Below are 26,847 nucleotides of genomic sequence, written 5' to 3'. Positions count from 1 at the left end.
ATTGGGCAAATTACTTCCGTCTCTGAATCTGGAGCTCTTCCTTCTGTAAAATGAATGTTGGAGGGGCAGCGAGGTGGCGCAATGGATAGAGCACCAGCCTCGAAGTCAGGAAGACCTGAGTTCAAATCTGGCCTCAGACACCTAACACTTCCCAGCTGTGTGACCCTGCGCAAGTCACTTAGCCCCAATTGCTGGGGGTGGGGAGGGAGAATGTTGGACTATTCTTGACCCTGTGTCCGTGGCCCCCCAGATTCCAGAGGGTCTGTGAAGTACCATAGGGGGAAAAATCACATCTTTATTTTCACTAATGCTTAACTAACAGCATTTCCTTCAATTATGAATTTAAAAAAATATTCTGAGAAAAGGGTCCATTGATTTTACTAGACTACTAAATGGATCATGACACAAAAACACTGAATCTCTAAATAACATGATCTTCTTAAAGGCTTTTCCACCTCTAACATTCTTTAAAGCAACATACCTAGCCCTAAGCTTGACCCTATGGCCCTTGCCCATCTCTGGAAACTACATTTACCACAATGCCCTTCGAGTGGGTGGGGCTCGGAGATCTACAGTCACGCGCTGCTTGGGACAGGCCACCTCAGAAGGGTGGAGCTTCGGCATTCAGACAGACGTCACCGATTTCCGGAGGGGAGGGCGAGGAACTACGACTTCCAGTGTGCACCGGGACTCTGCGACGGAAAATTGACTAATCCGGAAGTGGCATGTGTCCTCCTTCGTCTGAGATCCGGCAGCAATGGTGAGCCGAGGGTGGGGTGGTAGCGTCTGGGGAGGGGTTGACCAGCAATCCTGGGGGTTTGTGAAGGAAGTGGTGGTTGAACTGGACCTTAAGTACCACTTAGGCCAGCTGCCCAGAGCGGGGTAGTGAATGCAGCAAGTTCACACAGCGAGTTCCCGGCATTGCTAGCGCTCCTTCCGGGCCTCCTGATTCGCCCTCTACCTGTGTGGGGGACAGTCTCTCAGACTGGGCTGTCTCTTTCGGCTCACAGCCACTGTGTTTCCTTCCGACGGGACACTAACAGATTCTGCTGGCCCAGAGATGATTAGGAACTTTCCCCCTAGTCGCTCGGCAGCCCAATTGGGAGGTTTAAAAAACTTTTATAGGTAAATTTTCTTTCCAAACATTCTGCCCAAACCCAGCAAATTCCTAGTTGAGTCCTCCGTAATGCATAATGATGTGTGCATCATACTGTTAGTAGGTTTCTATTCCTTAAAAGAATAAACGTGTGTTTGCTTTAAAGTAAAAATCTATGTTGTCCAGGGTTTGGGGGCGTTATTTTTGCTGCCCTTTAGGTGGTCTTTGTTTACATAATTGTGGTAATTGGGTAAGTTGTTCCTTTGGTTTGATCTCATTCATTCTATATCACTTGATTGGGATCTTCCCATATAATGCATCCCCCAATTGTCGGGCACAATTTCTTTCATTTTGTTCTCATAAATAGTGCCGTGTGTATATTTTTGCACCGATCAGTTTTGGCGATAAATTATTTAAGGATGTAAATCCCAATGAGGATCTGTTGGGTAAAGACTATGGACAATTTTGGTGACTTTTCCTTTCCACATTTTCTAAATTCTTGGTTTGCTTGTGGTCCTTCCTCCCAAATGCAGTGCTTAAATTTAGCCAGATTCATTCTCAGCACCAAATCAACCTGTAATCCCTCCCTACATTCAGCAGATGCCCAGTGAAAGCTCATGTCTAGAGCCCTTTGATCCCTGCTTTTCTCTCACCAAAGAGTTTCCCAGGCAAAGTTCTAGAATTATGAAAAACCATTGAAGTCCCAACTAATTTGTGTTCTCTGTATTAAAGATCTTTGCAATTATGACATTTTATGTGGAGGTCCTTTCTGTTGTAGCATTCTAAAGCCTCTTTTGCCTCTAATATTCTATTTTCTGAATGTCTTTCTAGTTCTGATAGTCTATATTGTGAGGACTCCTCTAGCTTTATATTGTGACATCCCTTATAGTTCTCTTAGGGTGCCAGGCCTGGAGTTAGGAAGACTTACGTTCAATCAGACATGAATTGGTTGTGTGACTTTGAGCAAGTCACCTAATCCTGTTTGTCTCAGTTTCTTCCTCTGTAAAATGAGCTGGAGAAGAAAATGGCAAAACATTTCAGTATCTTTGCCAAGAAAATCCCAAAATGGAGTCATGAGGAGTTGGGTACAACTTAACAAATTTAACTCTAATATTCCATATTCTAGGGTCCTGGCTAGTACTAATATCCCATGTTCTGAGGGGCCTTTGGGCTTTGCAGCTTTAAATAACTAATATACAAAGCAGATAAATCCCACAACAGTAACTGGAGTAAACTGGAACAAAATGCTACAGCTGTTCTGAGGAGGGAGAGATGGAAAGTAGTAGTCAAGCAAATATTTCTAGGAAATTGTCAGGCAACTGTGAGCAGGCAGGCCTCAGGGCATGGTGGAAAACATACTGATTCTGTAGACATGAGGACCTGAATTCAAATCCTGTGTGAGATACTAATGCTGTGAGTTGGGGCAAATCATCCAACCTCTGTAGAGGGCAGTTTTTCTCAACAACAAAATGAGGGGGTTGGACAAGAGAGCTTGGGAGGGCCCTTTTAGTTCTAGTTGGATGAACCAGTGATTTCATTTATTTTTTATTCATTCATTTGTCCGTTTATTTATTTGTCTTTTCATTTGTTTTGTTTTTATTCACTCATCCATTTGTTTTTCTATTCATTTATTCATTCATTCATTTATTTTTGAGTCCTCTGATTTTAGTAGTTAGAAACTGGAGAGAAGACATGATAGGTAGAAGGAAAGGCAGATGAATCTGAGGACCCTTAAGGTATCATCAATTCAAACCTCTCACGTACTGCTAGAAATCCAGAAGGCCTTCAGAGAGAATGTGTTTTAGAGTCAAAAAAATTGGAATTACTCAGACTTCCTGAATCTTGACTCCCTACATCCCACTGCATCCACACCACCATCTATTCTTTCAGAGTAGCCAGGAGGAGATGAAGTTACCTTCCTCCTTGTCTCACCTTGTGAAATGTTGACTACCTAGTCAGGTGTCATCACTCTTGTTTTAGTTAACTGTTTTTCCTTATTACTGGAGGTAACTTATTTGCCCCCAAAGCTTGGGAGGAGGCATATAAAGAAATGATTTTGATGTATTTTTATTCATTTAGTTAAGTATTTTCCAATTACAAAGCTGAATGTGAAAATTTTTTAAAAATGTAATTCGCTGATGAATAAGGGAAATATGTGGCTTGAGAGAAGAGAAATTGGGGGCTTGATTGCCAAGGCCTTGGGAGAGCCATTGTTTATATGGACGCCTAGCTTTTTGCCTTCCAAAAGTCCTTGTGGGTGCCACAGGGCCATGTCATCTCTTGTGGGTACAGAGTTGAGATATTGCTTTGTTAATATTCACTGGTCAGATCATGGGACCTTGAAGCACAGAATCCAGAATTTTAGCCTTTGTTATGACATTAATTACATTCTGCCTTGTGACCATGATTTAGAATCATAGAATCCCAGGGAACTCAAAATATGGATTGGTCAAACCATAGAACGTGGATTGTTAAATTGGAAAAAAATTGAGAAGGTTCTTAAGTCCAGGAAGGCTATCTCCCCAGTCAGCTTTAGTTATGGGTATCTGTAGAAGCTGGAGATGGAGATTAAACCAGATCAGCTCTAGAAGGCACAGTTTTTGTAGGCTCCCTCATTTTACAAGTAAAGATGCCCAGGCCCGAACTTGCTTAGGATTACACAGGTAAGAAGCAGCAGAGCTGGAATTTAAATCTAGCTTCTTTGACTCTAACCCCAATCAATACTCCTCCTGCTATAGTACAGTACCCCAGCTATGATGAGACACTGAAGAAATAGTGCTTTGACAGAACACCTGTTTTCCTTGGTTATTTTCAAGACTTATCCTCAGGACAAAAAATGGGCCTCACTTTTTCCATCTGTAAAATAAGGAATTGTTCCATTTATTTCTGTTATTGATGCTGTGAATTATCAGACATCCTTTTACCTACCTTCAACTTGAATTTGGAGCTGTGTCACCTAGTACTGAACTTGAAAACAGAATGTAGGAGGAAGTGTAGCCTGGAGAAGATAAGACTCAGGGGACGTGGGAGTTGTGTTCAGGTATTTGAAGGGTCTTGTGGGAAAAGAATTAAAGTGTTTCTTTAACCACAGAAGACAGAACCAGATAGTGATTGCGTGGAAGTTTCAGAAAAATTAGGTTTGATATAAGAAAAGACTTTCTGACAAATATAGCTGTCCAAAATGGCATGGCCAACTCGGTAGGGGATGTCAGAGGCGGTGGAGATTCCTTTCAGCTGTGTCTCAGAGCAGGCAGCTGCTGAGCTCCCTTCTAGCTCTGGGACAGGACGATTGTGTGGCAGTTTCATAATTGTCTGGGGCTGGGGGCTGTAGATCTCCCCTCATCCTCACACCTCCCAGGAGGTGCACATGCATAACATACATTCCCTCAGGGAGATGACTGTTCAGTAATGGCTTCCCTTTCCTTCTCTCTTCCAGGCCACAGGAGCAGATCAGGTGGTTGGATTTGGCCTGGTGATTTTCAGTCTTGTGACCTTCACCTACTACACGATCTGGGTGATCATTCTGGTAAACTGCTGCTTCTGATCCTCCCCTTGGTAACAACTTTTCCCCCTTAGACTTCTCAAAGCCCTTTGTTCCTCACTCCAAAAGTGACAACAATTATATGAATTTATCTCTTATTTCATCTCATCCCTCTTCTAAAGGGCAGCAACAGGAATTTCTCTAAACTTCCAGTCTTGCACAGTACCCAGGACAGTGTCCGGAACCAGCAGGTTCTTAAAAGCCATTTGTTGAATGAACATTATGATGTGCCTTTTCCTTGTTGAGTAGGCACTTTGATTGATTGAATGGATTGAAGGATCAGTGACTATGTTCCTGGGTTACTTGCCTTCTTTACCATAGCTGTTGTGCCCGTTTCAAGCCTAAAACACTCAACTTTGAGCTCTCCCTGGTCATCTGCCAGTCGGCCATATAGAGTGAGCAGCAGCTGTGTGCTGGGAAGTGGGAGGATGGGGGGCTTCTAAGAGGCCTCGAGGGGAATGCTTCTAAGACAACCAGGATCATCTTGCCCTTCAGGACTGTTTCTGATGTGGGTGCTGCTGGCTCTGGGTGCTAGAACTTACTTGGATTTCTTTTTTTCTTCTCTTTCTCCTTCTCTCTCTCACTTTGCAGCCCTTCATAGACAGTGATCACATTATCCATAAATACTTCCTGCCCAGGGAGTATGCCATTATCATTCCCCTAGCAGCTGGCCTATTCCTGTTGCTGTTTGTGGGTAAGTTACCTTTTTCCTCCCTTCAGGAATGTTCCAGAAGTGGTTTACTCAAGAAGCTGCTTGAGCTTCTTCATTACTGTGAATAATGATTTCATGGGATAGTAACCACTTCACCAGAGTTGTAGCGAGGTGGCACAATAGATAGAAACCTGGGCTTGGAGTCAGGAAGACCCGAGTTTAAATCTTGCTGGATGACTGTGGGCACTTTGCTTAATTGCTTATGTGCACTTCAGTTTCCTTCTGTGTAAAATGAGGAAGTTGTACTGCATGACTGTCTATGGTCTTAGGAAATGACTTGATCAGGGTCTACTGTTAGTGGTGTTGGACTTGGAATGAAAAAACCTGGGTTTAAATCTCACCTCTGGGGACCCTGAATCAACTTTTGAATCATCATACCACTCTCATTCATTATTGTGATCGTTAATGGAGGATCCAGGACCAGGACCAGGACCTAAATCTCCTGATCTTCTGGTCCTTCCCACTCTCTGCTACCTGAATAGAAGAAAATGTCATTTATGAAGGGATCCTTGAGAGATCGTGAAGTCAGTCTCAGATCCATTTTTAGAGGTTATCCAGTTCAGTGCCATCGGATGAATGAATCTTCTAATATGTGAGTGATCATAGGACTTCAGAGACCCCAGGGACCATTTTGTCACCACGTGGGCAGGACTGTACTGGCAGCAGTTCTGGCGGCCCCTCCTGAGTATCGCTGAAGGAGGGTACCCCATGGTCTCTGCTGGGGACTTTGACCAAGAGGTCCATTGCAGGCCCTCACTGGAACTTAAGCCTAAAGTTTTAAGTCTAAAGTCGTCTGAATATGAAGGTGGAGAATTTCTGACCCCAAGAGTGTTCAGGGAAAGGGGAGGGAGACAAGGAATGGCGCGGGAGACTAGCCTCCAGGACAGCCAAGTCCCTTCTGCCTTCCTGTTGGTACTGCTTAGTATTAGTCACTCGCATTGTTTTCCTTGTCCTTGCCTTCTGTCCGTCACAAGCCTGCTTAAAGGCTGGTGACCTTGACTCGAGGAAGCACATTTGTGGGTTTTCCATTCCAGGGCTGTTCATCACTTACGTGATGTTAAAGAATCGGAAGCCAGCCAAGAAGACAAATTGAAGGAGGCACAGCCAGACGTGGGGAGGAATCTGGAGTCACATCTTGGACCCCGTGCGCTGCCTCATAGCCGGGCTTGGAGGAGGCGTGGGGGCAGGGGTTCAAGAGGATCCTCTGTCCCTGTTCTCACCCCCTTTCAGACCAGGGTGCCTGGGGCAGGGTGCAGTGCTGCTCGCAGGACAAAGCTGAGGAGTTTTAGCATCCCAGATGCCCCCTGAACAGTAGACATTTTGGTCCTGTGGGACTGGCGTGAATTGAATTCTGTGACTGACTGCCTCCTTCTCCTGGGATCCAGCTCGTATGGGAGGAGCAAGAGGAGGCATTCCAGCTCTTCTTCCTTGGCTCCTCTCCCAGTTTTATGGGCGAAAGAGACACCAACCTTCTTCCCTTTCTCCTATTCCTCCAAGCTCTGCAAATGAGCTTTTGTTCACATTCCTATAGACCCCTTCCCTTCTCTACCTCTTGCTTGGTGGAAAATCAGTTTTTCAGAGGCTGACACAATCTTGGGCTCATCCCAGAGTACAGGCTCTACTAGACCAATCCCTGCCCTAAATTCATTTTCCTGGGAACAAAACCAGCCCAGTGAAGGGGCCAAACAGGGAGATGTTCAATTCAGGCTGTGACAATTATAGAAACTTTGTGGACCAAACTACTGACTGGCACTACTGGGAATAAAGGCCTGACAGATATTGTTTGTCCAATGTGCTGTTATACCCTGTATCATCTGACCTCGTGGTTCCTGCACCCTACTGTAGCCCCTGTGCTGCTGAGCTTCCAGTTTCATCTCTGTGTTTCAATAAATATTTAATACAACTGTCTCAGTCATTAATGATCTTTTTCAATGAAATTTAAAACCAGGCCTCTCTCCTGCTCCTCTCCAAGTTGAAAAATAAGATGAAAAGCAAAGTAGTGGTAAGACATTTATTCAAGCAAAACAAATCCCTAAGTTAACTATGTCCAAAAAATGTATATGTCTCACTCTGCACTTCTCTCTCAGGAGGGGGGGAAGCATGTTTCATCATGAGTCCTCTGGACTCAATGCAATTAATTAATTGATAAGCCTTTATTTGTTGTTTTTAGCATCATTTATTAGAAATAACGGTGTTAGTTTCAACTACTGAGATGATGAAAACAATGCTTGACATATATATAAAATAGCTTAGAGTGATTCCACTTGAAAATAATACAATTGGAAGGAAAATCCTGTCTGAAGTTCTTTGTAATTAATTGAGAAATGAAAATTTTCAGATTTTGTATTGAGATAGATGAAGCAAGAGATGCGGTTAAAAATGTTTGATTACATGTGTATGATATGATGTTAAAACTGATATTGGGAAAGATTCATTACTTTGCAAAACTTCAGTAAGTATTAAGTCCTGATGATGTGGAGAAAAATACCTGCCCTCAAGGAGATTATTCTTTTCAAAAGACGTAAAAAATTAAATATTTTCTATCTCTACTACCCCAAAGGAAGGAAAAAAAACCAAATACTTGCAATAAATACGCTTATCAAAAACAAATTTCTGCATTGGCCACGTCTAAAGATGTGTCTCAATCAGTATCTTAAATCTAACACCTCTCAATGAGTATCCTTCTTCCTCATCAGTTCTCTGGAATCATGGTTGGTCCTTGTGTTCAACACATTAATTTCATTTTTTCCCTACAGCCCTCCTAGCATTAGTTATTTTTTTAAAATCATGTGTGCCCTTCTGATGGGTGTGAAGTGGAACCACAAAATAGTTTTTAATCTTATCTCCAATTGTTATTGATTTAGAGCATTAAAAATATGATCGCTAATAGCTTAGAGTTTTTCCTCTGAAAATTGCCTGTTGACATCCTTTGGCTACTTACCAATTTGTCAGCCTGCGGGGACAGCTGGAACTCCCTCAGCTCTCCAAACCTGCCACTAATGTGCTCCTGGAGCACAACTTCCCTGGTCTTCAGGTTCTCCATCTGTAAAATGATGAATGGGCTTTCCATATTATTAAAGTATCTTCAGCCCCTCTTCTAAAGACGGTGCTGTTGGTCTCTGCAGTATCATTCTAAATTTGACCTGAGGAACCTTGACCATCAGAATTTGACATCTTAGGACCTCCCTCCCACACTTTCCATTTCCTTCCTGACCCATTCCTGGGTTGAGGCGCAAGTGACAGAATTTATTCCCCTCCCCCCAGGCCCTTTGGGTAATTTCCCACAACTCCACCAAGGGGCAGTCTTGAGCCCGTGGTCCTGAGCAGGGAACTCTAGTGTGGGGGGAGAGGGTAGCGGAGGCGAGGGGGGAAGGAGAGGGAGGAAACACCTCAGTACACTGGAATCTTCAAATATCGGCCATGGGAGGGACTAATTCATGGCGTTTAGTCCCATGGTGTGGGAAGGAGTCCGCTTGAACCTGGTCAGGTGGCCCGAAGCCAGGTCCGAGCTCCGCCATTTACATCCTCCGTGACCTCTCTGGGATTCATTTTCCTTGTCTGTAAAATGAAGGGGAGGATAGGACTAAGTGGCCTCTCAGAACTCTCCCAGCTCTAGATTCTTAATCCTATGAGATCTATCATTTATAACCAGGTAGAAGGGACGGTTTGGGAAAATGAGGCCCAGGAAAATGATAAGACGGGAACAAGGTCAAGCAGCTGATACGGGAAGGACCCACGAGTCCAAGCCAGATCTTTGGATTCCCGCTCCGGCACCCAGGAAACGGGAGGAAAACCAGGCATCCCGCCTCCGAGCCTTTGCTCACCTCCATCCCCACCCCCAGCGGTCCGTTTCCCCAGCCAGCCAATCTGGGGCTGTCGAGCGGAACGAGGTTGGGAATGCCCAGCCCGAGGCGATGCGGTGGAGAGACTGGGGCTGGGAGCCGGGGGCGGGGCCCGTGGACCGAAGGGCGGGACAAAGGATTCGGGCGAGGCCGGGAGCCGGGACTCTCGGGGCCGCTGTCTCGGGGGGCGATGGTGGAGAGGCCCTTGGAGCACTATGAGGTAGGTCCAGGGGGACGCTCCGGGGCCGGCTGGCTGGATGCGCGGCGGCCACCCCGAGCTCCGGGGCTCCTGGGCCCCCCGGGCTGGCTGGGCTGGGCTGGCTGTGCCCCTGCACATCATCGCGGGGGCTCCTGTGGGTAGGGGGGCTCTGGGACACGGAGTCCCGTCTGACAGCCGCGGCGTGCAGGGCACACACTGACCCGCGTGTGCGGGCATCCTGGGCTTTCTGCGCGTAGGGTTTCGATGAGGCATTTAACCCGACTTAGGATCCATGAGTCTTGTAGACATGCACGAGGGTTGTGTACCCGGAGAAATCCCGGGCGTAAGAGATAAATGGGTCCTAGCCCTCTCTGGATCTACGAACACTGTGGATGCAGCGCGTCCTTTTATTCCTATCTTCTATCCTTGTTCCTCAGCTCACCCCTCACTCTCCCTCAGCCCAAGTGACCCCGGATAGCTGAGCCTGACTTGTGCCCCTGTCCCTGCATGTGCCGCTCCTCCTCGGGAGGGCTGACCCGTCCTTGTCCCAGAAGCACACCCCAGAACCGTAACGAGCAATTCTGGCACCTGATACAGGTACCACCAAACGTGCGGGGGAGTAAAGGGCAGTTGTTAACCTGAGTTTTCACAACCCCTCCTCTTCATTTTGTGTAAGATCCCGGCTCTCCGAGTCTCTCTAGACAGGTACAACCATCTTTAGGACGAAGGTGGCCAACTCCCAGGGAAGTCCAACCCAAACTCTCAAAAGTTCGCCAGGTGAGGAAGGGGCCACGGAGGGGCAAGGGGCTCGAAAATGGTCAACTCCAATCACAGATTACCTAAAGAGTGTCCCACAGGTGACCAATGGGGAGAACTTACTGGGCTTGGGACTCTGGTCGGGGGTGGGAGGAGCCGTGGCACTGGGCTGGTGGAAGGCGGTGACTGCATGCAGGAGCTCTTGTCCTCGGGACAGCAGGCTCTCCTTCACGTCGGTGCTGTGAAATAAAACCCACCGCCCTCTCTTTGCTCCACCTTAACACACTCTCTCTTCCTCAAGGCTATCCATGTGCCTGCCCGCAGGAGAGTAGCGCCAGCAACAGGTCTGGTTACCCAAACAGCCCCCAGAATAGCAGCGTGTTTCGGCGGTTCCTGTGGCGAATAAGAGAGAGATGGAAACTACTTGGCCTTTTTGAGATCGACTCTGGACACGAGCATTATCAGCTGACGTGCATGATTAAGGAAGGGCTTCACCATGCCATCCAGCTCTCCATCGACCACCCTTCCAGGGTGAGCCAGCTTGTGAAGAGGACCTGCTTTGGGGCCTCACTCAGTGGGAAAACAGCACAAAGGCCTGGTGGCAGCGGAGCTCGGGTTCCAGCCCCCACTCTGCTGTTTACTTATTGGGAAATCCCTTCCTTTTCCCAAACCTAGATTTCCTCATCTGTAAAACGAGGTCAGACCCAGATTCAGATGGTCTCAAGGATCCACTCTAGTGCCAGCATCCCCAATTGCAGAAGTCTGTGATTCTTTGAATAAAAAACATGTGGGCTCCCACCGTGAGCTTGGCCCTCTGCCCACCCGAAAACCAATTGTGTCCCAACCCTCTGGCTTCCCCTAGGGCTGGGACCCCGCCAGAGCCTGCTCAGCAAATCCCAGAGCTGACAAGTTAGTGCAGAAGCTGAGCTGAGCAATTTGATGAGGCAGCATGGGGGAGAGAAATTGTCCTCCCCTGGGGTTGCTGGAAGAGAAGTGGAAGAAAGTGGAGGAGAGAGCTAGAAAAGTTGTTGGAGAGGAAAGTAGGAGAGGCTGGATGCTGAAGACCGCTAATTAGCTGTAGGCCACCCAGGAGGCATTTTTCTCCCTATTCTCCAACATCCAGGGGTAGGAAATGGGATTGAGTTGATTGTGGGAAAATCCTCAGAGGATGCAGAAGGAGAGAATTTCACCTAAACCTTTGTCTGTCTTTCCCCTCCAGAAACCCCTAAAGGAGGAAGATTATTCGTCTGTGGTGACCCAGACCCATGAGGTAGGAGCTTCAGGAATTCTTGCCAGGGGAGTTGGGGGGCACGGGTGCCTCTAACAATGGCTTGGCCACAGATTTAAAGTAGACCTGAACAAATCATTTCACCTCAGGCTGGGCTGCTCCAGTTTCTTTGTTTTTCAGATGGTCATAGTAATCCCTACCCTGTCTCTCTCATAGATTGTTAGGAAGGTCTAGTTTTATGATGAATAGGAAAACTGAATTTAAACCCTAAAGACCTGTCAGAGAAAAGATGAGTACTGCTAGAGCTAGGTTATAGGGGAAACCCTTCTGACTGATCTCTGGACCTTGATCTTTCCCCTTGGTCTAAATACTTTTCTGTTGAATTTCCAACTTATATCCCCTCAGATACACTATTCTCTCTCTCTCCCCATGGTATACGTGTTTGCAAATGTGTCCATGTTCTCCCCTACCAATACGTTGTAGGAGCCATCTCAAGAACACACAAATGTACTTTGTACCGGTCCATACTTATGTCACATATACATTATGCATGTTCACATGACTTACATATTTTATGAATGTGTTTGATATGTGATGTGCCAAGATAAGGGGAAAGAAGCATTTATTTAATGTCTTCTATGTACCCGGCACTGTACTAGGCACTTTAGAAATGTCATTTCATGTTATAATAATAACAGTAATAACTAACTGTATATGTGACTTACTCTGTGCCAGACACTTATTTTTCTCTCATTTGATGATCCTCATAATTCTGATTAGTAGACGCTATCTTTATCCACATTTTACAGTTGATGAAACAGAGGAAGACTGAGGTTAAATGATTTACTTGCCCATAGCTTTTGAGGCCCTATTTGAATTTAGACCTTTCTGATTCCAGGCATAGTACTTTATCTGCTGCACCATTCCTGCTCATCAAAATAAAATAACCCCCCCCCAAAAAAAAATTTCATTCAGACCTGAAATTTCATACTCTCACCTATGTGCATGCTAATACTGTAAACCCATATAGTGTACTCAGTATGTTTGCTCCATAAATATACAGACATATTTTCGTGTGTTTCAGATGTATATATCAATCAGCAGTCATTTATAAGCAACTTTTATGTACCAAGTATATGTGGTGCTGGAGAAACAACGAAAAAATATTGCATGCCTGTCTTCAGGGAACTTCGGTTCTTTGGCATAAAACATACACAAATACATCTGTAAAAATAGAAGGACATATGATTTCATTTGGTATAGGGAGCTCAAGGCAAGGGCATTTTACAATGAAGGTTGGCATCTTTCCTGCCTATAATTTTAGAAAGTTGCTTGGGACACAAAATCATACGGCCAGTATCATAAATCCTTCCTAGCTGGGTGACCCTGGGCAGGTCACTTACTCTCTGTCTGCCTCAGTTTCTTCAACTGTAAAATGGAGATAATAATAGCCTTTGCTTTCTAGGCTTATTGTGAAGATCGTATGGAAGGATATTTGTAAGGTGCTTTGTAAATCTCAAAGTGATATGGAAATGCTACCTGATATTATTGTCATCATTGTTATTATTAGGCTAAGCTGTACAAGGTGATACCTGTCCATTCTTGGCAGACAGGCTCTGAGGGGGGATGGAAGGTAATCCTAGAGTTCTCCTGTCTTCTTCCCTCAGAATTTTGGCATAAGCCAGGTCCTGCTATGTTATTTCATTGGCCTTCCCCCCCCTCAGGGCTTTGAAATGGACACCATCGCAGGTCCTGTCTTTGCCCACTTTCGACACTTCCTGGGCCTGGCAGAAAAGGATTACCAGAACTCCTTGAGTTCCAAAAGCTGCTTCCTACAGTTCATCAGTAACTCCAAGAGCAAAGCAAACTTCTTCCTGACGTGAGTGTCACATCAAGGGGTGGGTCAGGATGAGGAAGGGGGTCCCAGGGAAAAAAAGGTAGTGGGAATCAGCCAGGGGTGGGCACCATAGCCCTGGATCGTCCATGTGCTGCCTTGTTCCACATATGTGGAACTCCCCTCATGGGGGGAGTGGGGAAGCAAGGTTGTAGATGCTGGAGATCTGGGAGGAGCTTTGACCAGGAGACCCTTTGTATAGAGGGTTGGGGATGGGGGAAGAGGATCTGGGCTGAAATTAAAGGAAATCTAGGGATTAGGGTGGTCAGAGAGTAGTGGAAAGAGGGAGAGAGAGGAGGGAGGGAAAGAAACAGAAAAAGGAGACACAGAAAGAGAGATAGGGAGAAGGGAGACAAGACAGAGAGAATATGAATGGCATGTTTGAATGTGTGTGTGTGAATGTGAGTAGCATGTTTGTGTGTATGTGTATGAGAGGGAAGTGAAGTAGAGAGAGAAAAGAGAGAAGGAAAGAGAGGGGAGGGAGACAAAGACAGAAATAGATAAGAGACAGAGAGAGAGAAAGAAGAGGGGAGAGGAGAGAAATGAAAAGAGGAGAGAGAAGAGGAGAAGAGAGAAAGGAAGAGAGGAGGAGAGAGGAGAGAAAAAAGAATGAAAGAAAAAGATGGGAGAGAAGAGAGTAGAGAGAGAGAAAAGAAGAGAGAAGGGGAAAGAATGAAAGAGAGAGAAAAGAAGAGAGAAGGGGAGAGAGTGAAAGAGAGAGAGAGAGACAAAAGAAGAGAGACAGAGACAAAGCGAGGGGGAGAGAGAGAACAAGTTCCTAGAGGGTGAGCTGGCCTACCCTTCTGGCTGGTCCTGAGCCTGATCCTTTAACTCTTCTTGGCCTTTTCCCCCTTCCCAGAAATGACAAGCGTTTCTTCCTGAAGACCCAAGAAAAGCGAGAGATCCAATTCCTGCTCTCCAAGCTGGCCCTCTACATTCATCACCTCCATGAATACCCCCATTCCCTGCTTGTCAAGTTTCTGGGTAGGAGCCAGGCCTGCCTGAGGACGAAGCTGTAGGGGTATATGGTTGGGGCTCCACATCTCCCCTTCCTTTTTTGACCTTTCTCTCTCTTTCCTGCTAGGGATCCACAGCATCAAAATAGCCCGGGGAAAGAAGGTAGGGGATGTTGAGGACATTCGGGGTTCTGAACTCAAAGAAGAGGGCAGAGGATGACCTTTTCCCTTTCTTCTTCATCCAGAAATACTTCATCATCATGCAGAGTGTCTTCTACCCTGATGAGAGAATTTCTGAAAGGTTGGTTGGGAGACAGGGAGCTGTGTATCAGCTCACAAGCATATCAGCCGTGCCCCCATGGAAGGGGCATTTGAAGTACTTGGTATTAGCCATTCACATTTCTGTCCTACTTTTGGAGTTAAAAAATATTTTATTTACAATAATCCTGTGAGGCAGAGAGTGCAAATTTTTTTACATGTATTTTCCAAATAAGTAAACTGAGGCCTAGAGAGGCCAAATGACCTGGGGGTATTATTCATTCACCAAGCTTGATTGAGCATCTTGAGTGGGTCTAATACAGACCTGTGACAGACTGTTTGTTGAGAGTGAGACAAAGAAGAAAACATCTTGGTTCCCCCTGGAGCTTTTTTCCTTGTCTTTGCTGTTAGCCAGACTCCCTGAGGGGTTATATGAAGGGAAGCCACTGTTTCATTGAGTCTCTGTGGAGTGTTCACTGAACACTTTAAGCTGCCCACTCTCTCTCTCTGAGACTCACTCACCTCATCAAATTTGCCTGGCACATAGTCGTCACTTAATGAATGTTCCTTTTCTCCCTCCTTTCTTTTCTCCCTCCCCCCTCCCTCTCTCCCTCTCACTTTCCCTCCCTCCCTCTCACTTTCCCTCCCTCCCTCTCACTTTCCCTCCCTCCCATCTTCCTTCTTTTCTTTCCTTTCCTTTTCTCCTTCCCTTCTTTCTACTTCCCCTCCCTCCCTCTCTCTATTTCTTCCTTCCTTTCCTTCCTCTTTCCATTCCCTGATTTGGTCAGGTATGACATTAAGGGGTGCCAACTGAGCCGCTGGACAGAACCTCTGCCTGCAGAGAGCCAAATTATCCTGGTGCTAAAGGATCTCAACTTTGAGGGACGCATCATCTCTCTGGGTGAGCCAGCCCCTGTTCTGAGAGCTGCTTAGAGCACTTAGTGCTCTTGAGTATCTTTTGCCCACTCCTCAGCCTCTCACCCTCATAGGAGCCCAGTTCTGCTTGGCAGAGTAGAGTCAGAGCATCAGATACCAGGGATGGTAACTCTTCCCCCACCAATGTGGCAGGAGGCTGCAGTTAAGGAAACAACAGTAGGAAATCTCTATAGGAAATCTCTATTCTAGGCCTAAGGTTGAGCCCAGTGAGATGCTGATAAATGCTCTACCTTCTCTGTCTGTTCCCTATCCTCTGCTTTGTCCCAAATACCCCAGAGAGACCTAGCCTAGGGTCTGTTCCATGCTTCCTCTTCACCCACACCGCCCACCCTGCTCTGTGATCCTAACCACTTCCACAGGGTCCCACCGGAACTGGTTTCTCAAGCAGATAGAGCTGGACACAGCCTTCCTGCGTGACCTCAACGTTCTGGACTACAGCCTCCTGGTCGCCTTTCAGAAGCTCCACTCAGATGAGAAGCAACAAAGCAAGAATATTTTGACTCGTATAGCCAGGTAAGCCACCTTGGAGAATCTGCAGGAGAGAACTTGGAGAAGATAGGACATGATCGGGGTGAAAAGGGGATGTCGGTAGCTGGGATCAAGGATTTCAAGGGCCAGAATGTAGAAACCAGACTGGATATATTCTATTTGGACTCAGAAAAATGGGTAGAAGTTGATGAGACAAATTGAGGCTTGACATGAGGGGAAACTCCTGAATGATGAGAACTGATTAGGTTTGATGTGAGGAGATACTTCTGAATGATGAGAGCTGATTGTAAGGGCTACTTGGAACACAGTGGGTTTCTCTTATTAGCAGTCTCCATGCAGGGGCTGGGTAACCACTTGACAGGTATATTATGGTGGGAATACCTTTCAGAGATAGATTTGACTAGGTGACTGCCTTCCCACTATAATTCTGTGACTATTTGAGGGTGAGGCAAGATACAAGGGAATCAGAGGAAAGATTCGAAAGATGGCAGGCAGAGACCATGGAGCAGTCATTACTTGAGGTATGATGAGGACCTAGATGACAACCATCAGGACAGTGATTCCACACATATCAACTGAAGGGATTCAACTTTATACCAGCTCTGTGGTGTTAGGCAAATCATTTTATTAGGCAAATCATTTTACTCCAACTTCAGTTTTCTTGTTTAGAAAATGGGTAGATTATAAAATAATAATAAAGAGGTGGATTGTATTAGTGAATTTTAGTGGTCCCTTCCAGTTTTAGCATTAGTCCTTTGGATCTGTGAACCACAGATGTTTATTAGCATGGGAAATAATAGTTATAGTGGTAGAACATTTGTATTGTGTTTGCAAAATCTTATGATAATCCTGGGCAACAGCTGACAATGGTTGAGTGACTTGTCCACAGCTAGGAATTTTCTGAGGCTCCATTCTCTGCACGTTCTAGCCACCCAAAGTAAAAAGTTAAAGAAAAGACTTGTGGCTACAGTGATATTCAAGTATTTTGTATTGGGTTTTCTAAGGAAGATTAAGAACAAGTTAGAGAGGTAATGAGCTCTCCATTACTGGAGATCTGTAAGTAGAGAGTGGTTGCTCAGTATGGCCAGCTTGGAGATTCTGTAATTCTAGGGTCAAGGCTGGGAACGGAGCCGATGAGATGGTGTAAGGGATTGGTAGGGAGAGCTGGACATGGAGAGAAAGGACAAGATTGGGGGGGAGGGAGAGACTGCTTGGGGAAGACCTCCCTGACAAAGGGACCCGGGTCTCCCAGGGGAGAGGGAGAAGGAACGAGCAGGGATTAGGCACTGGCTCTGTGCCAGTGTTTTCCAAATGTTCTCTCATTTGACGGACTTGGGGGAGGCCTTTGCAGCGCAGGGCGCCCGTTAGCGAGCTCGGGCTCGGGTCTTCCCGCGCCGCCGCCCCACCCGATGAGCCCTCTGTTTTCTTCCCAGGTCTGTGCATGGGGCGTGGGGCGAGGCTTCCACAATGCCTTACATGGATTCCGAAACGCTGACCAAGCACCTGAGGTACCACCCTCCCGTCTCCATCAACAAGAAGGGCTCTTACAACCTGCGGGCCCACAACTGCCGCCTGCTGCCCGACGCCCACAACGCCTTGCACACCCTGGACGGTCCGGAACACCGCTACTTCATAGGGATCATCGACTTCTTCACCGTCTACAACCTCCGCAAACGCATCGAGTTCCTGTGGAAGTCCCTTCTGCACCCCACCCGGACCTTCTCCACCGTCAACCCGGCGCACTACGCCAGCCGCCTCTGCCGTTGGGTGGACGCGCACACCGTGTGACGGGGCCTGCGGTCCCTCCCTGGACTGCTCCCCTGCGCCGCCAGGGGGCGGCCTTGGCTCAAAAGACCCGCCTCCTCCCGGGGAGGCTGTGCGCTTGGAATGATACTTTCCCGGCTTTCCTGATTCCCATTTCGTTCTTCTCAAACACCCCAGGAAGCGAGAGCGTAGCGGGAAGAGCCCGGACTGAACGTTAGGATACCAGCAGTTCTAGCCCCACCTCTGCCTCTAATTTACTATGCTTCCTTCATCTGGGCCTTGGTTTTCTTCTCTGTAATATGAGGGTGTTGGATTTAATAGACTCAAAGTTCATTCAAGCTCTACGGTTTTGTGGTCTGGCTAGGAGAAAATTCAGGGGCTTAGCACATACCTCCTCCTCCTCTGCTCATGGTCCGAAGGAGGGGCCTGAGCTGTCCGGGATAAGAGAACGGCTTTTGGGGAAACCCCTCTGTCTCTTATCCAACCATCCACATGGCAAGTGCCCCTTGGGAGAGGGCCCGGAGCCTGGGCAATAATAGAGCGCTTCCCCGAGTTCAGGGAACGAGGTTCTTGCTGGGGAGTTCTTTATGAAGAAGTATGTGGAGCCAAGATGGCAGAGGTTGGGTGGGGATTCATATTAAGGTATCTGGACCCTGTCTTGAGTACCCCTGAGCAAGTTGTTTAATGCTTAAGGCCTCAGTTTCCCCTTCTATAAAGTGGGGGAAATAATTGCTCTCTCCATCTTTTGGAAGATAAATGTAACTTGAGCTATTTGAGGAGTGGGTGCTTGCAGCAATATACCAAATACTTTATTACATCAGGCAGCTGGCATTTCTTTGGGATGGGTGCTGTGATTTAGTGACCTTTCTCTGATGCGGTAAATGGTCTTTAAAAATTGTTATGTCCAAAAACCCTCATCACTCTGATTAGTTGATCAATAAACAAGCATTTATTAAGCACTTAATATGTGTCAGATGCGGGGATAGAGAGACAAAAATGAGACAGTCCTTGATCTCCCACAGCTTACCATTCTGAAACTAAGTGGCATGGTGGATAGAGCTTTGGGCCTGGAATCAAGAACACCTGAGTTTGAATCTGGTTTCAGACACTTAGCTGTGTGACCTGGGCAAGTCACTTACGTGTTTCCCTCTGTTTCCTCATCTGTAAAATAAAATGAGCTGGAGAAGGAAATGGCAAAGCACTTCAGCACTTTTGCTAAGAAAACCCTGAGTCAGACATGACCAAACAACAGTAACCTCCTCCATTCTGGTGGAAGATTCCCTATGATACCGACCTATAGTACTGTAGTCAAAATCCAACTTGGCACAAGCCCTTCCTTGTCCCCCAGAGGATCTTAATCCCTCCGTGGCAGTAATATTAGGGAACTGGGGTGATAGAGGGCATATTGGCATGAGTGCCAGTGCTAGTCTTCAGAGTGAGCTGTGCTTTCCAGGTACTACCCGTACTCCTCACCAACCACCCAGTGAGAGAGACTGATTCCCAAAGGTTGTACACAGTGCAGATGGTCTGTCAATGAAGGGGCTGACTCTAGCTGGGTCACTCCAGAGTGGGACATGTCTAGAAACTCATTGCCCTCCTTGATGCCTGTTCCTACTGTCACTGCTCCAAGCTAGGTTGAGAAAACCAAGAGGCCCCCTCCTCCCCAGTGTTCCAATGCCAGCAGCCCCCTGTGATGCTGAAGGATCATCCTGGTGACTAATCCCTCAAAATTCAGGCCAGATATTTCAGGGACAAGAGACATGTTGTCCACCACTGGTCTCCATATTTCTTTCACTTGGCAGAAGCCTCCAGAACTTGGTCTCTGTTAGTTTACTTTTTGAAAACCTTGGACTCTCTGTGAGCTTTGACAAGCTCTTGAAGTAGAACGTTTAGCCTTACATCAGGTGTTAGATTAGTCATTGTGGTTTATAAAGAAACTACCACCTGGGTCCAGCAAATAGAAAAGCTGTATTAAAGAGAATGAGTCACAGGTCAGCTTCAAAAAAAATGAAACTAATTTCCTTAATTTAAGCTCTCCATTTAATTCTGATCCTGATGAGAGAAAGACTATAAAATAAGGAGACGATGGTTATTCCTTGCACATCCAGGAGGTTGAGGGGGGTAGGTGTGAGGTTGGCAGTGAGAGAGAGGTTATGGGCATAGTGCCCCCATCTGGAAAACCCACATAAAATTTTCTGGACTCTCCTTTCTCACCAGAAAAGTCTGAATTGCTATTGTATTAAAAGATAAAATATATTAATATTATACAATAGTGTGTGTATACACACACACGCACATTTTGCATTCTGAATTTCTGAACTTTTTGTGTTATCTGCTGGCCTTTGTGTGTCTATGGCTTCCACAAAATTCCCCACAAATTCCCATTTAATTTCTTTTGGTGACCTAAGGTATATCAAAACTTTGATGAGGAAAATTATGATGTGGAAAGAATAACTGCAATTGGAAGGAGTCTATGATAAGAATTCTGGGATTTTTCTCAGCATTGCCTTTAGCTCATTGTGTAATCCTGGGTGCTTCTTCAACCTTTCTACTATGACTTCATTTTTAATACAGAAATTTATTAGAATTGGGAATTTTGCTAGGACTTTTCAATGGCCCTGGATAAATGCAAAATCTTGTGAGAGCTAATGTAAAACATTACTCCAGGTAATCATCATCATAATAATATGGCCTGGAAACTAATAAAATCCAGATTCAACTTCCTGGATATGTGTGACCATACATTAGGCAGCTAAGATTGTAAGTTGTAGAGAAGGTACTAAATGCAAGGAGATTTCTCATTAGAACTTTTCTATACTGATGAAATCCTAAGTCCTAAATCCTATCTAAAATATAATAACCCCATAACCAATAATAACCCCAATAATATCCAAATCCAGCTTCAAAGTTTACAAAGTGCTTTCTTCCCTATTCTCTTCAAAGTCTGCAATGATGTCTTAGTGTCAAATCCAGTTGGCATTTTTCAATCCTTATCCTTGTTCTTTCTGCAGTCTTTGTCATTATGGACTCCCCTCTCTTCCTGGAAATTTTTTTCTCTCAGTTTTGGGACATTGCTCTTTCTCGTTCTCTCTCTTTTTGTTGGATCAATCTATCCACAAGCATTTATTGAACTTACTATGTGCCAATCATTGTACTATTCACCAGAACTATAAGCACCAACCACAGTTGAAGTATCTCAAAAGAAACTCGAGATTCGAAAATTTAGAGAATCCATTTCAAATGTTCACATGGACTATTTGTGCTTAACCTGTGGTAGAGCATTCCAAGCCTGTATTGGTCTGATCAGCCAGTGTCAGATTAACTGTAACTAGATTCTAACACACTAGTATCATCGTGGTCCTCTTTAATGTGCCCATTAAGCACAAAAGTAAAATAGTTCCTACTCTTAAGAAGTTTATACTATATTGGGAGAGACATGACAACATATATATTTTATATGTATATGTGCACATATAGGTATGCATGTATTATCAAGATAGATACAAGATAATATTGATTCCGGTGAAGAGTCAAGGTTTTTGTGGGGGTGCTTTATGTAGAAGACAACAACTGAGATGATTCTTGAGAGAAACTAGGGATTCTAAAAGGCAAACAGAAGGATCATTTTTCATGTTCCTATTCCACAGGAAGGATATACCTCAAGATTCTGTGCAGGGCCATTCTCTCTGTCTCTCTATCTCTGTCTCTTTGTCTCCTCTTTCTGTCTATCTCTCTCTGTCTCTGTCTCCTCTTTCTGTCTCTATCTTTGTCTTTCTCCCTGTCTCTTTCTCTCCCCTTTTCTCTGTCTCTATCTCTTCTCTGTCTCTGTCTCTCCCTATCTCTTTGTCTTCTCTCTATCTCTGTCTCTGTTCTTTCTGTCTCTGCTTCTCTCCCTCTCTCTGTCTCTTTCTAGCTTTCCCTGTCATTCTCTGTCTCTGTCTCCTCTCTATCTCTGTCTCTGTCTCTTTCTATCTTTCCATCTTTTGTCTCTGTCTCTGTCTCTCTGATGAGATCATACCACCAATTACTTGTTGGCCATTTTCCTGTGGATGTCCCTTAGGCATCTCAAATTTAACATGTCTAAAACTGGGCAATTTCCTCTCATTCCAATTCACCTTTCTTTCTAACTTCCCCATTTTGGTCAAACGTACTCCCATCTTTCCGGTCACCCGGGTTTATAGCCTCTGTGCCACCTTCAGCTCTTTTCTTTGTGCCATTCCCACACAGTAGTTCAGTCTCGTCAGCTCTACCTCTGAGCCATCTCTTGAATCTGTTCCTTTCTCTTTACTCTCCCCACTACCACTCTAGTCCAGGGCCTCTCCCTCTGTCCCGGACTACTGCAATTGCTTGCTAATTGCTCTCCTTGCCTCTCTGTCCACACAGCTGTGAAATTGAGATTCCCAATTCACAGGTCTGACTGTCTCCTTATTCTGTTCAAAAAGCTCCAATGACTCCATACTGCCTCTTAATAATAAAACATATATTTTATTAGAGATAAAATATAAACTCTTGTTAGTCATCCAAAGCTCTTCACAATTTGGCCCTGTCTCCCTTTCCACATTCAATCAATCCCATTACTCAATGTGATCAGGATGAGGACTGAGAAAAGCCCACTGGATTTGGCAACTAAGAAATTATCCATAACTTTGGAGACAGATAAGAAGAAATCATTTTGCTCATTCTATGGTCAACGCCAGATTGCCTGACTGGTTCTTCCCAGTTCAACATTTTATCTCCTGTGTCCCTGCCTTTGCCCATGCAGCTCCCTATGCTCAGAATGCATTCTGTCCTCATCTCTACCTCCTAGAATCCATGGCTTCCTTTACGGCTCGGTTCAAGTGTCCACTTCTTATATGAAGTTCTGCTGTCAGTGCCCCCTTGAAATTGCTATTTAATTACTATGTGTGTAGTTGGCATTTATTTATAGTGTATCTGTATTCTTTTCTCTAATCAAATATAAAGTGTTTGAAGAGGACAGTTTCATTTTTATCTTTGTGATCCCATTGCATAATAGCTATTTAATAAATGTTTGCTGATTAGACAGCCTAGTGAACTAAGTAATACAAGTATTATTATCTTTTATAAATGAAGAAACAGAATCTCAGTCATATAAGACTCTCCCTGGATGTGAACCCAGACATCCCGATTCTGTAGCCAGACCACTTTTCATTTATCTCTGCTACATCTTCACTGTGATTACTTGGTTACTTATTTCATCACATTTAGAAAAGAATTTTTGAGATTTCTCAATCTGTGAATCTGAAACCTCTTGCCTTGGTGGGATTTTTTTTTTGGGGGGACTTGAATTTAAAATAACAATAGGCATTTATATGGTACTTTTAGATGCGCAAAGCACTTTACATATGTTATATCATTTGATCCTCACAATGACCTTAGAAGGCAGATGCTAATATTATAGCCCACTTTACAGATGGGGAAACTGAAGAGGTAAAAATGAGTTGCCCGGGACCACACAGCTAATAAATGTTTGAAGCTAGATTTTAACTCAGATCTTAATTCCATCTCCAGCACTTGATCCATTGATCTATTTCATTAGTGATCGAAGTCTTAGGATTCAACTATATAAGAATGCTCTGAAACAGATGGGTATGTTTAACTTAGAACATGATAAATATGTTCAAAGAAAGTCTGTATTGAGTGTGCTGGTAAGTTTTTCACAACCAGATCTCTGAGAAAAATAATACATAGGACACAGTTTCATCTGTATCATTAACATTTTCTCTGTCACTTCTTTGAATTTTTTTCCCAGAGGTAATGAATCGTTAGGGTTAAGGGGCTTGCTTAGGGTCATATAGTAAAGGTCTAAAATCATATTGGAACTCGGGACCTCCTGACTCCATGGCTGGTGCGGTATCTACTGAGTGACCTTGCTGCCCATCTCTTTCTTAAGTCTAGGAAGCAACAACACAATAGATCAAGCCCCAATTTGTAGCATTTGCTGATTTTCAAGGTGTAAATGTTCTCAGTGAAAATTTAACAATCCTCTTTGTTGAGCTTCCTGCTGGCTCTAACACACAATTTTATTTTGAGGAGTGTGCTCCTGGAACTGCCCCAAGCATAACATATCTGGACTGATCAGGATAAGCTATGGTAGCCCCCCAAATTAATGTAATTTTGGCTAAGAGAGGTATCGTGCCCAGGGCAAAAGACATCACATTTGGATTATCGTATTCAGTTGTAGATGTCGTGTTTTTGGAAGGATTGCTGACCTAAGGAAAACCAGAATGGTAAAGAATGTAAGACGCCTGCCAAGTATGGAGGATCAGCTGAAAGAACTGGGGATGGTTAGCTAAGAGCAGAAAAACGTGAAGGAGCATGAGCACTATCTTCAGGTATTTGAAGAATTACTAGAGAGGATTAGAATGGTCCTATTTGACAGCAGAAAGTAGAAGGAGTTGCACAGAGGAACATTTAGATTTGATATCAGGAAAAAAAGCCTTAATGAGTATTAGCTCTCCTCCAAAGTGGAATGAATGGGCTGCTTCAAGAGACAGAGGAGTCCCCCTCACTGGAGGGAGATCTTCAATGGAGCTTGGGGGACCATCTATCAGCTATTTTACGTAAAAGATTCTCATTCCCATATTGATTAGACTGAGATGGTGTTTTCCTGACTCGAGAGAGCTTGTGAATGGCTGAAAAGTAATCTGGGCAGAAGGAAATGAGAAACTTCTGGAAAAAGGAAGAAACTTGACTGGAAATGTGACTAACTATTAGTTAGACTTTACGCATATGGCTACTCTTGAGGGTGTGGCTGATACTGTCACCTCACAGGCAGTTTGGGGAATAGGAAGGGGAGGATTTTCTTTTGCCAAAGGGTTTAGGAGTTAGTTTCAGCCCTCAATCAAAGAAATATTTTAAAATGCATTCAGCCTCCCCTCCATGCTCCAGTAACTGTGGATTAGGTTGGGAGAAGCTGAACATTAATGAAGAAGGCATGGTTTTACACTAAGATGTAAATAAGAATACTTCTAAAGGTATTATCCTATGCTCCCCTTCCCTCCCCTCTGTCCCCCAACATCTTTTTACAGTCTCCATTAATATGGGCCCTATCCAGCCCTGTTTGTAGTGGCTAGAAGCTGGAAAATGAAAGGATGTCCATCAATTGGAGAATGGTTGAGTAAATTGTGGTATATGAATGTTATGGAATATTATTGTTCTGTAAGGAACGACCAGCAGGATGAATACAGAGAGGACTGGTGAGACTTACATGAACTGATGCTGAGTGAAATGAGCAGAACCAGGAGATCATTATATACCTCAACAATGATACTGTTTGAGGATGTATTCTGATGGAAGTGGACCTCTTCGATAAAGAGAGCCTTAATTGATCAAAGATGGACAGAAGCAGCTACACCCAGAGAAAGAACACTGGAAATGAATATAAACTGCTTGCATTTATGTTTTTCCTCCCGGGTTATTTATACCTTCTGAATCCAATTCTCCCTGTGCAACAAGAAAACTGTTTGGTTCTGCACACATATATTGTATCTAGGATATACTGCAACCCATTCAACATGTAAAGGACTCTTGCCATCTCGGGGAAGGGGTGGAGGGAGGGAGGAGAAAAATCAGAACAGAAATGAATGCAAGGGATAATGCTGTAAAAATTACCCTGGCATGCGTTCTATCAATAAAAAATTATTAAAAAAAAAAAAAGAGAGATCATAAAAAAGGAAAAAAAAATATGGGCCCTATCTATCTCTTTTGGGTGTGGCCAGGAACTCCATCCCCTAGATTTCTTAATCTAGAGTCAAAAGTGGAACAAGATAGAAAAGTACTTATTAAGGACTGTGTTAAGTGTTTAGGGTTCAAACGGAAAATGGAGACAGCAGCTCCTCTCAAGCAATTTACATTCCAACTGAATGACGATGTAAAGGATGATTTATAGTCATGACAGGTAGAAAGCTCAAATAGTATTAAGCAGAAAAAGTATCAGAGCTGATGAGAAGGCTCTGGGTATCTTAGGAAATAGGGCAAATGGTCTCTTATCAAGAAGATAGTGGGTTCAAGGGGATACCTCCAGCATCGGTAGGGAGATGGGGTCAGCATCCTGGTGACAGTGGGACTGGTGGGAACTGAGCAATGGAGCCGTAGGGGTCTGTTTAGTATAGGAAAGGTCTGAAATGGAAGCAGAAGGGACCCTAGAGATTACCTTGTCCCACCCTTTCATTTTACAAATTAGTTAAAAACAGTGGCTAGAGGGCTGGGTTTGGAGTTAAGAAGGCCTGAATTCAAATCCTACTTTCTACTTTTACTATATTATCCTGAGCAAGCTCACTTGATTTTAGTCTCCATTTCCTTAATTTGTAAAATAGAGATGGGAGTAGTTAGTTTTGATGTTCTCTAAGATCTCTTCTAGTTCTAAATCTATGATCCTATAAAACAGGCCTGGAGGGGTGAAGTATAGCCAAGGTCATATAGGCCCATCAGAATAGGCATTCAGAGAGAAGTCAATGCCTGGTTCTTGCCACATCAACAAACAGCCTAATTTGGCTCTTCTCCAGTCTAACAGCCCCAGTGCCTTCAAAAAGTTCTCCTGTCACATGGTTTCAAGCCTAGCTTAAGAGATAATATTAAAAAGACTTGTGCTGACTAGAAAGAATACGGGCCTTGGTATTAGAAAAAACTGTGTTTGAGTCTCATTCAGTCCTTACCTGCCTGCCTGTGGAAAATGACATAGCAATCTATGAATAATACTATGGACCTCAAAAAATTATCAAGATCACTTTGTAAACCTAAAAGTGCTATAGAAATGTAAGCTCCTCAGCATTCTATCATCTCACATCGTTTTAGAGAGATTTTTTCCTCCCCACTCCCATTCTTTTATCTTTTAAAAAAATTTCATTTAAAAATGTCTCATTTCTTTTTCAAATTATTTTTTTAATTTATGGAATAAAACAAGTATTTCTGTAACAGTATAAAAACGATGATTGCACATGAAACTGCAATTTTTTAATGTACAACTTGTTCTACCTTTTAAATATATAATGTAGTTCTGCAAATTAAAAAAAGAAAGATCTTATTAGGATTAATCCTTGAACCACCATTAACTCTGGGTGATCTAGGCAAATGATCATTCCTCTCTAAGCTTCAGAGGATTTGTATCATAGGGTATTGGACTAAATGGTCACCTTGCCCCGGATTCTATGCTTAGG

General features: G+C 44.4%; 2 protein-coding genes across 5 annotated transcripts; both read left to right on the top strand.

The window, feature by feature from the left end:
* The first annotated feature begins 643 nt into the window (after positions 1-643).
* On the top strand, positions 644-7,264 carry DPM2 (dolichyl-phosphate mannosyltransferase subunit 2, regulatory). Its single transcript, XM_051980072.1, has 4 exons — positions 644-760; positions 4,533-4,622; positions 5,229-5,331; positions 6,384-7,264. Exons 1-4 carry the CDS (start codon positions 758-760, stop codon positions 6,440-6,442), a joined length of 255 nt encoding a protein of 84 aa, XP_051836032.1. The 5' UTR covers positions 644-757; the 3' UTR covers positions 6,443-7,264.
* A 1,474-nt stretch (positions 7,265-8,738) lies between these two features.
* PIP5KL1 (phosphatidylinositol-4-phosphate 5-kinase like 1) lies at positions 8,739-17,942 on the top strand. 4 transcript variants are annotated; one of them, XM_051980065.1, is made up of 12 exons: positions 8,739-9,411; positions 9,828-9,987; positions 10,092-10,167; positions 10,448-10,677; positions 11,366-11,416; positions 13,099-13,253; positions 14,128-14,252; positions 14,353-14,387; positions 14,470-14,525; positions 15,271-15,383; positions 15,778-15,931; positions 17,341-17,942. In XM_051980065.1, the coding sequence occupies exons 2-12, from the start codon at positions 9,898-9,900 to the stop codon at positions 17,693-17,695; spliced, it is 1,440 nt and encodes a 479-aa protein (XP_051836025.1). In that variant the 5' UTR covers positions 8,739-9,411; positions 9,828-9,897; the 3' UTR covers positions 17,696-17,942. The 4 variants fall into 4 exon arrangements, with proteins under 4 accessions (XP_051836025.1, XP_051836024.1, XP_051836027.1 ...); XM_051980064.1 differs by lacking the exon at positions 8,739-9,411 and having other exon boundaries at positions 9,639-9,987; XM_051980068.1 differs by lacking the exon at positions 8,739-9,411 and having other exon boundaries at positions 9,901-9,987; positions 10,067-10,247.
* The last annotated feature ends 8,905 nt before the right edge of the window (positions 17,943-26,847 follow it).

This window comes from Antechinus flavipes, chromosome 2, assembly GCF_016432865.1.
Source record: "Antechinus flavipes isolate AdamAnt ecotype Samford, QLD, Australia chromosome 2, AdamAnt_v2, whole genome shotgun sequence".
Lineage (NCBI taxonomy): Eukaryota > Metazoa > Chordata > Mammalia > Dasyuromorphia > Dasyuridae > Antechinus > Antechinus flavipes.
The sequence above is the reverse complement of the archived record's forward strand: the minus strand, read 5'-3'. Positions and strand labels throughout refer to the sequence as shown.

Excerpts from the sequence above, each read along its gene's own strand:
- DPM2 (XM_051980072.1), top strand. Across the intron at positions 4,623-5,228 it reads CGATCTGGGTGATCATTCTG|CCCTTCATAGACAGTGATCA; the intron begins GTAAACTGCTGC and ends CTCACTTTGCAG. Across the intron at positions 5,332-6,383 it reads ATTCCTGTTGCTGTTTGTGG|GGCTGTTCATCACTTACGTG; the intron begins GTAAGTTACCTT and ends TTTCCATTCCAG.
- PIP5KL1 (XM_051980065.1), top strand. The coding sequence starts at position 9,898 with ATGTGCCGCTCCTCCTCGGGAGGGCTGACCCGTCCTTGTCCCAGAAGC. Across the intron at positions 10,168-10,447 it reads AACTCTCAAAAGTTCGCCAG|GCTATCCATGTGCCTGCCCG; the intron begins GTGAGGAAGGGG and ends CTCTTCCTCAAG. Across the intron at positions 11,417-13,098 it reads TGGTGACCCAGACCCATGAG|GGCTTTGAAATGGACACCAT; the intron begins GTAGGAGCTTCA and ends CCCCCCCCTCAG.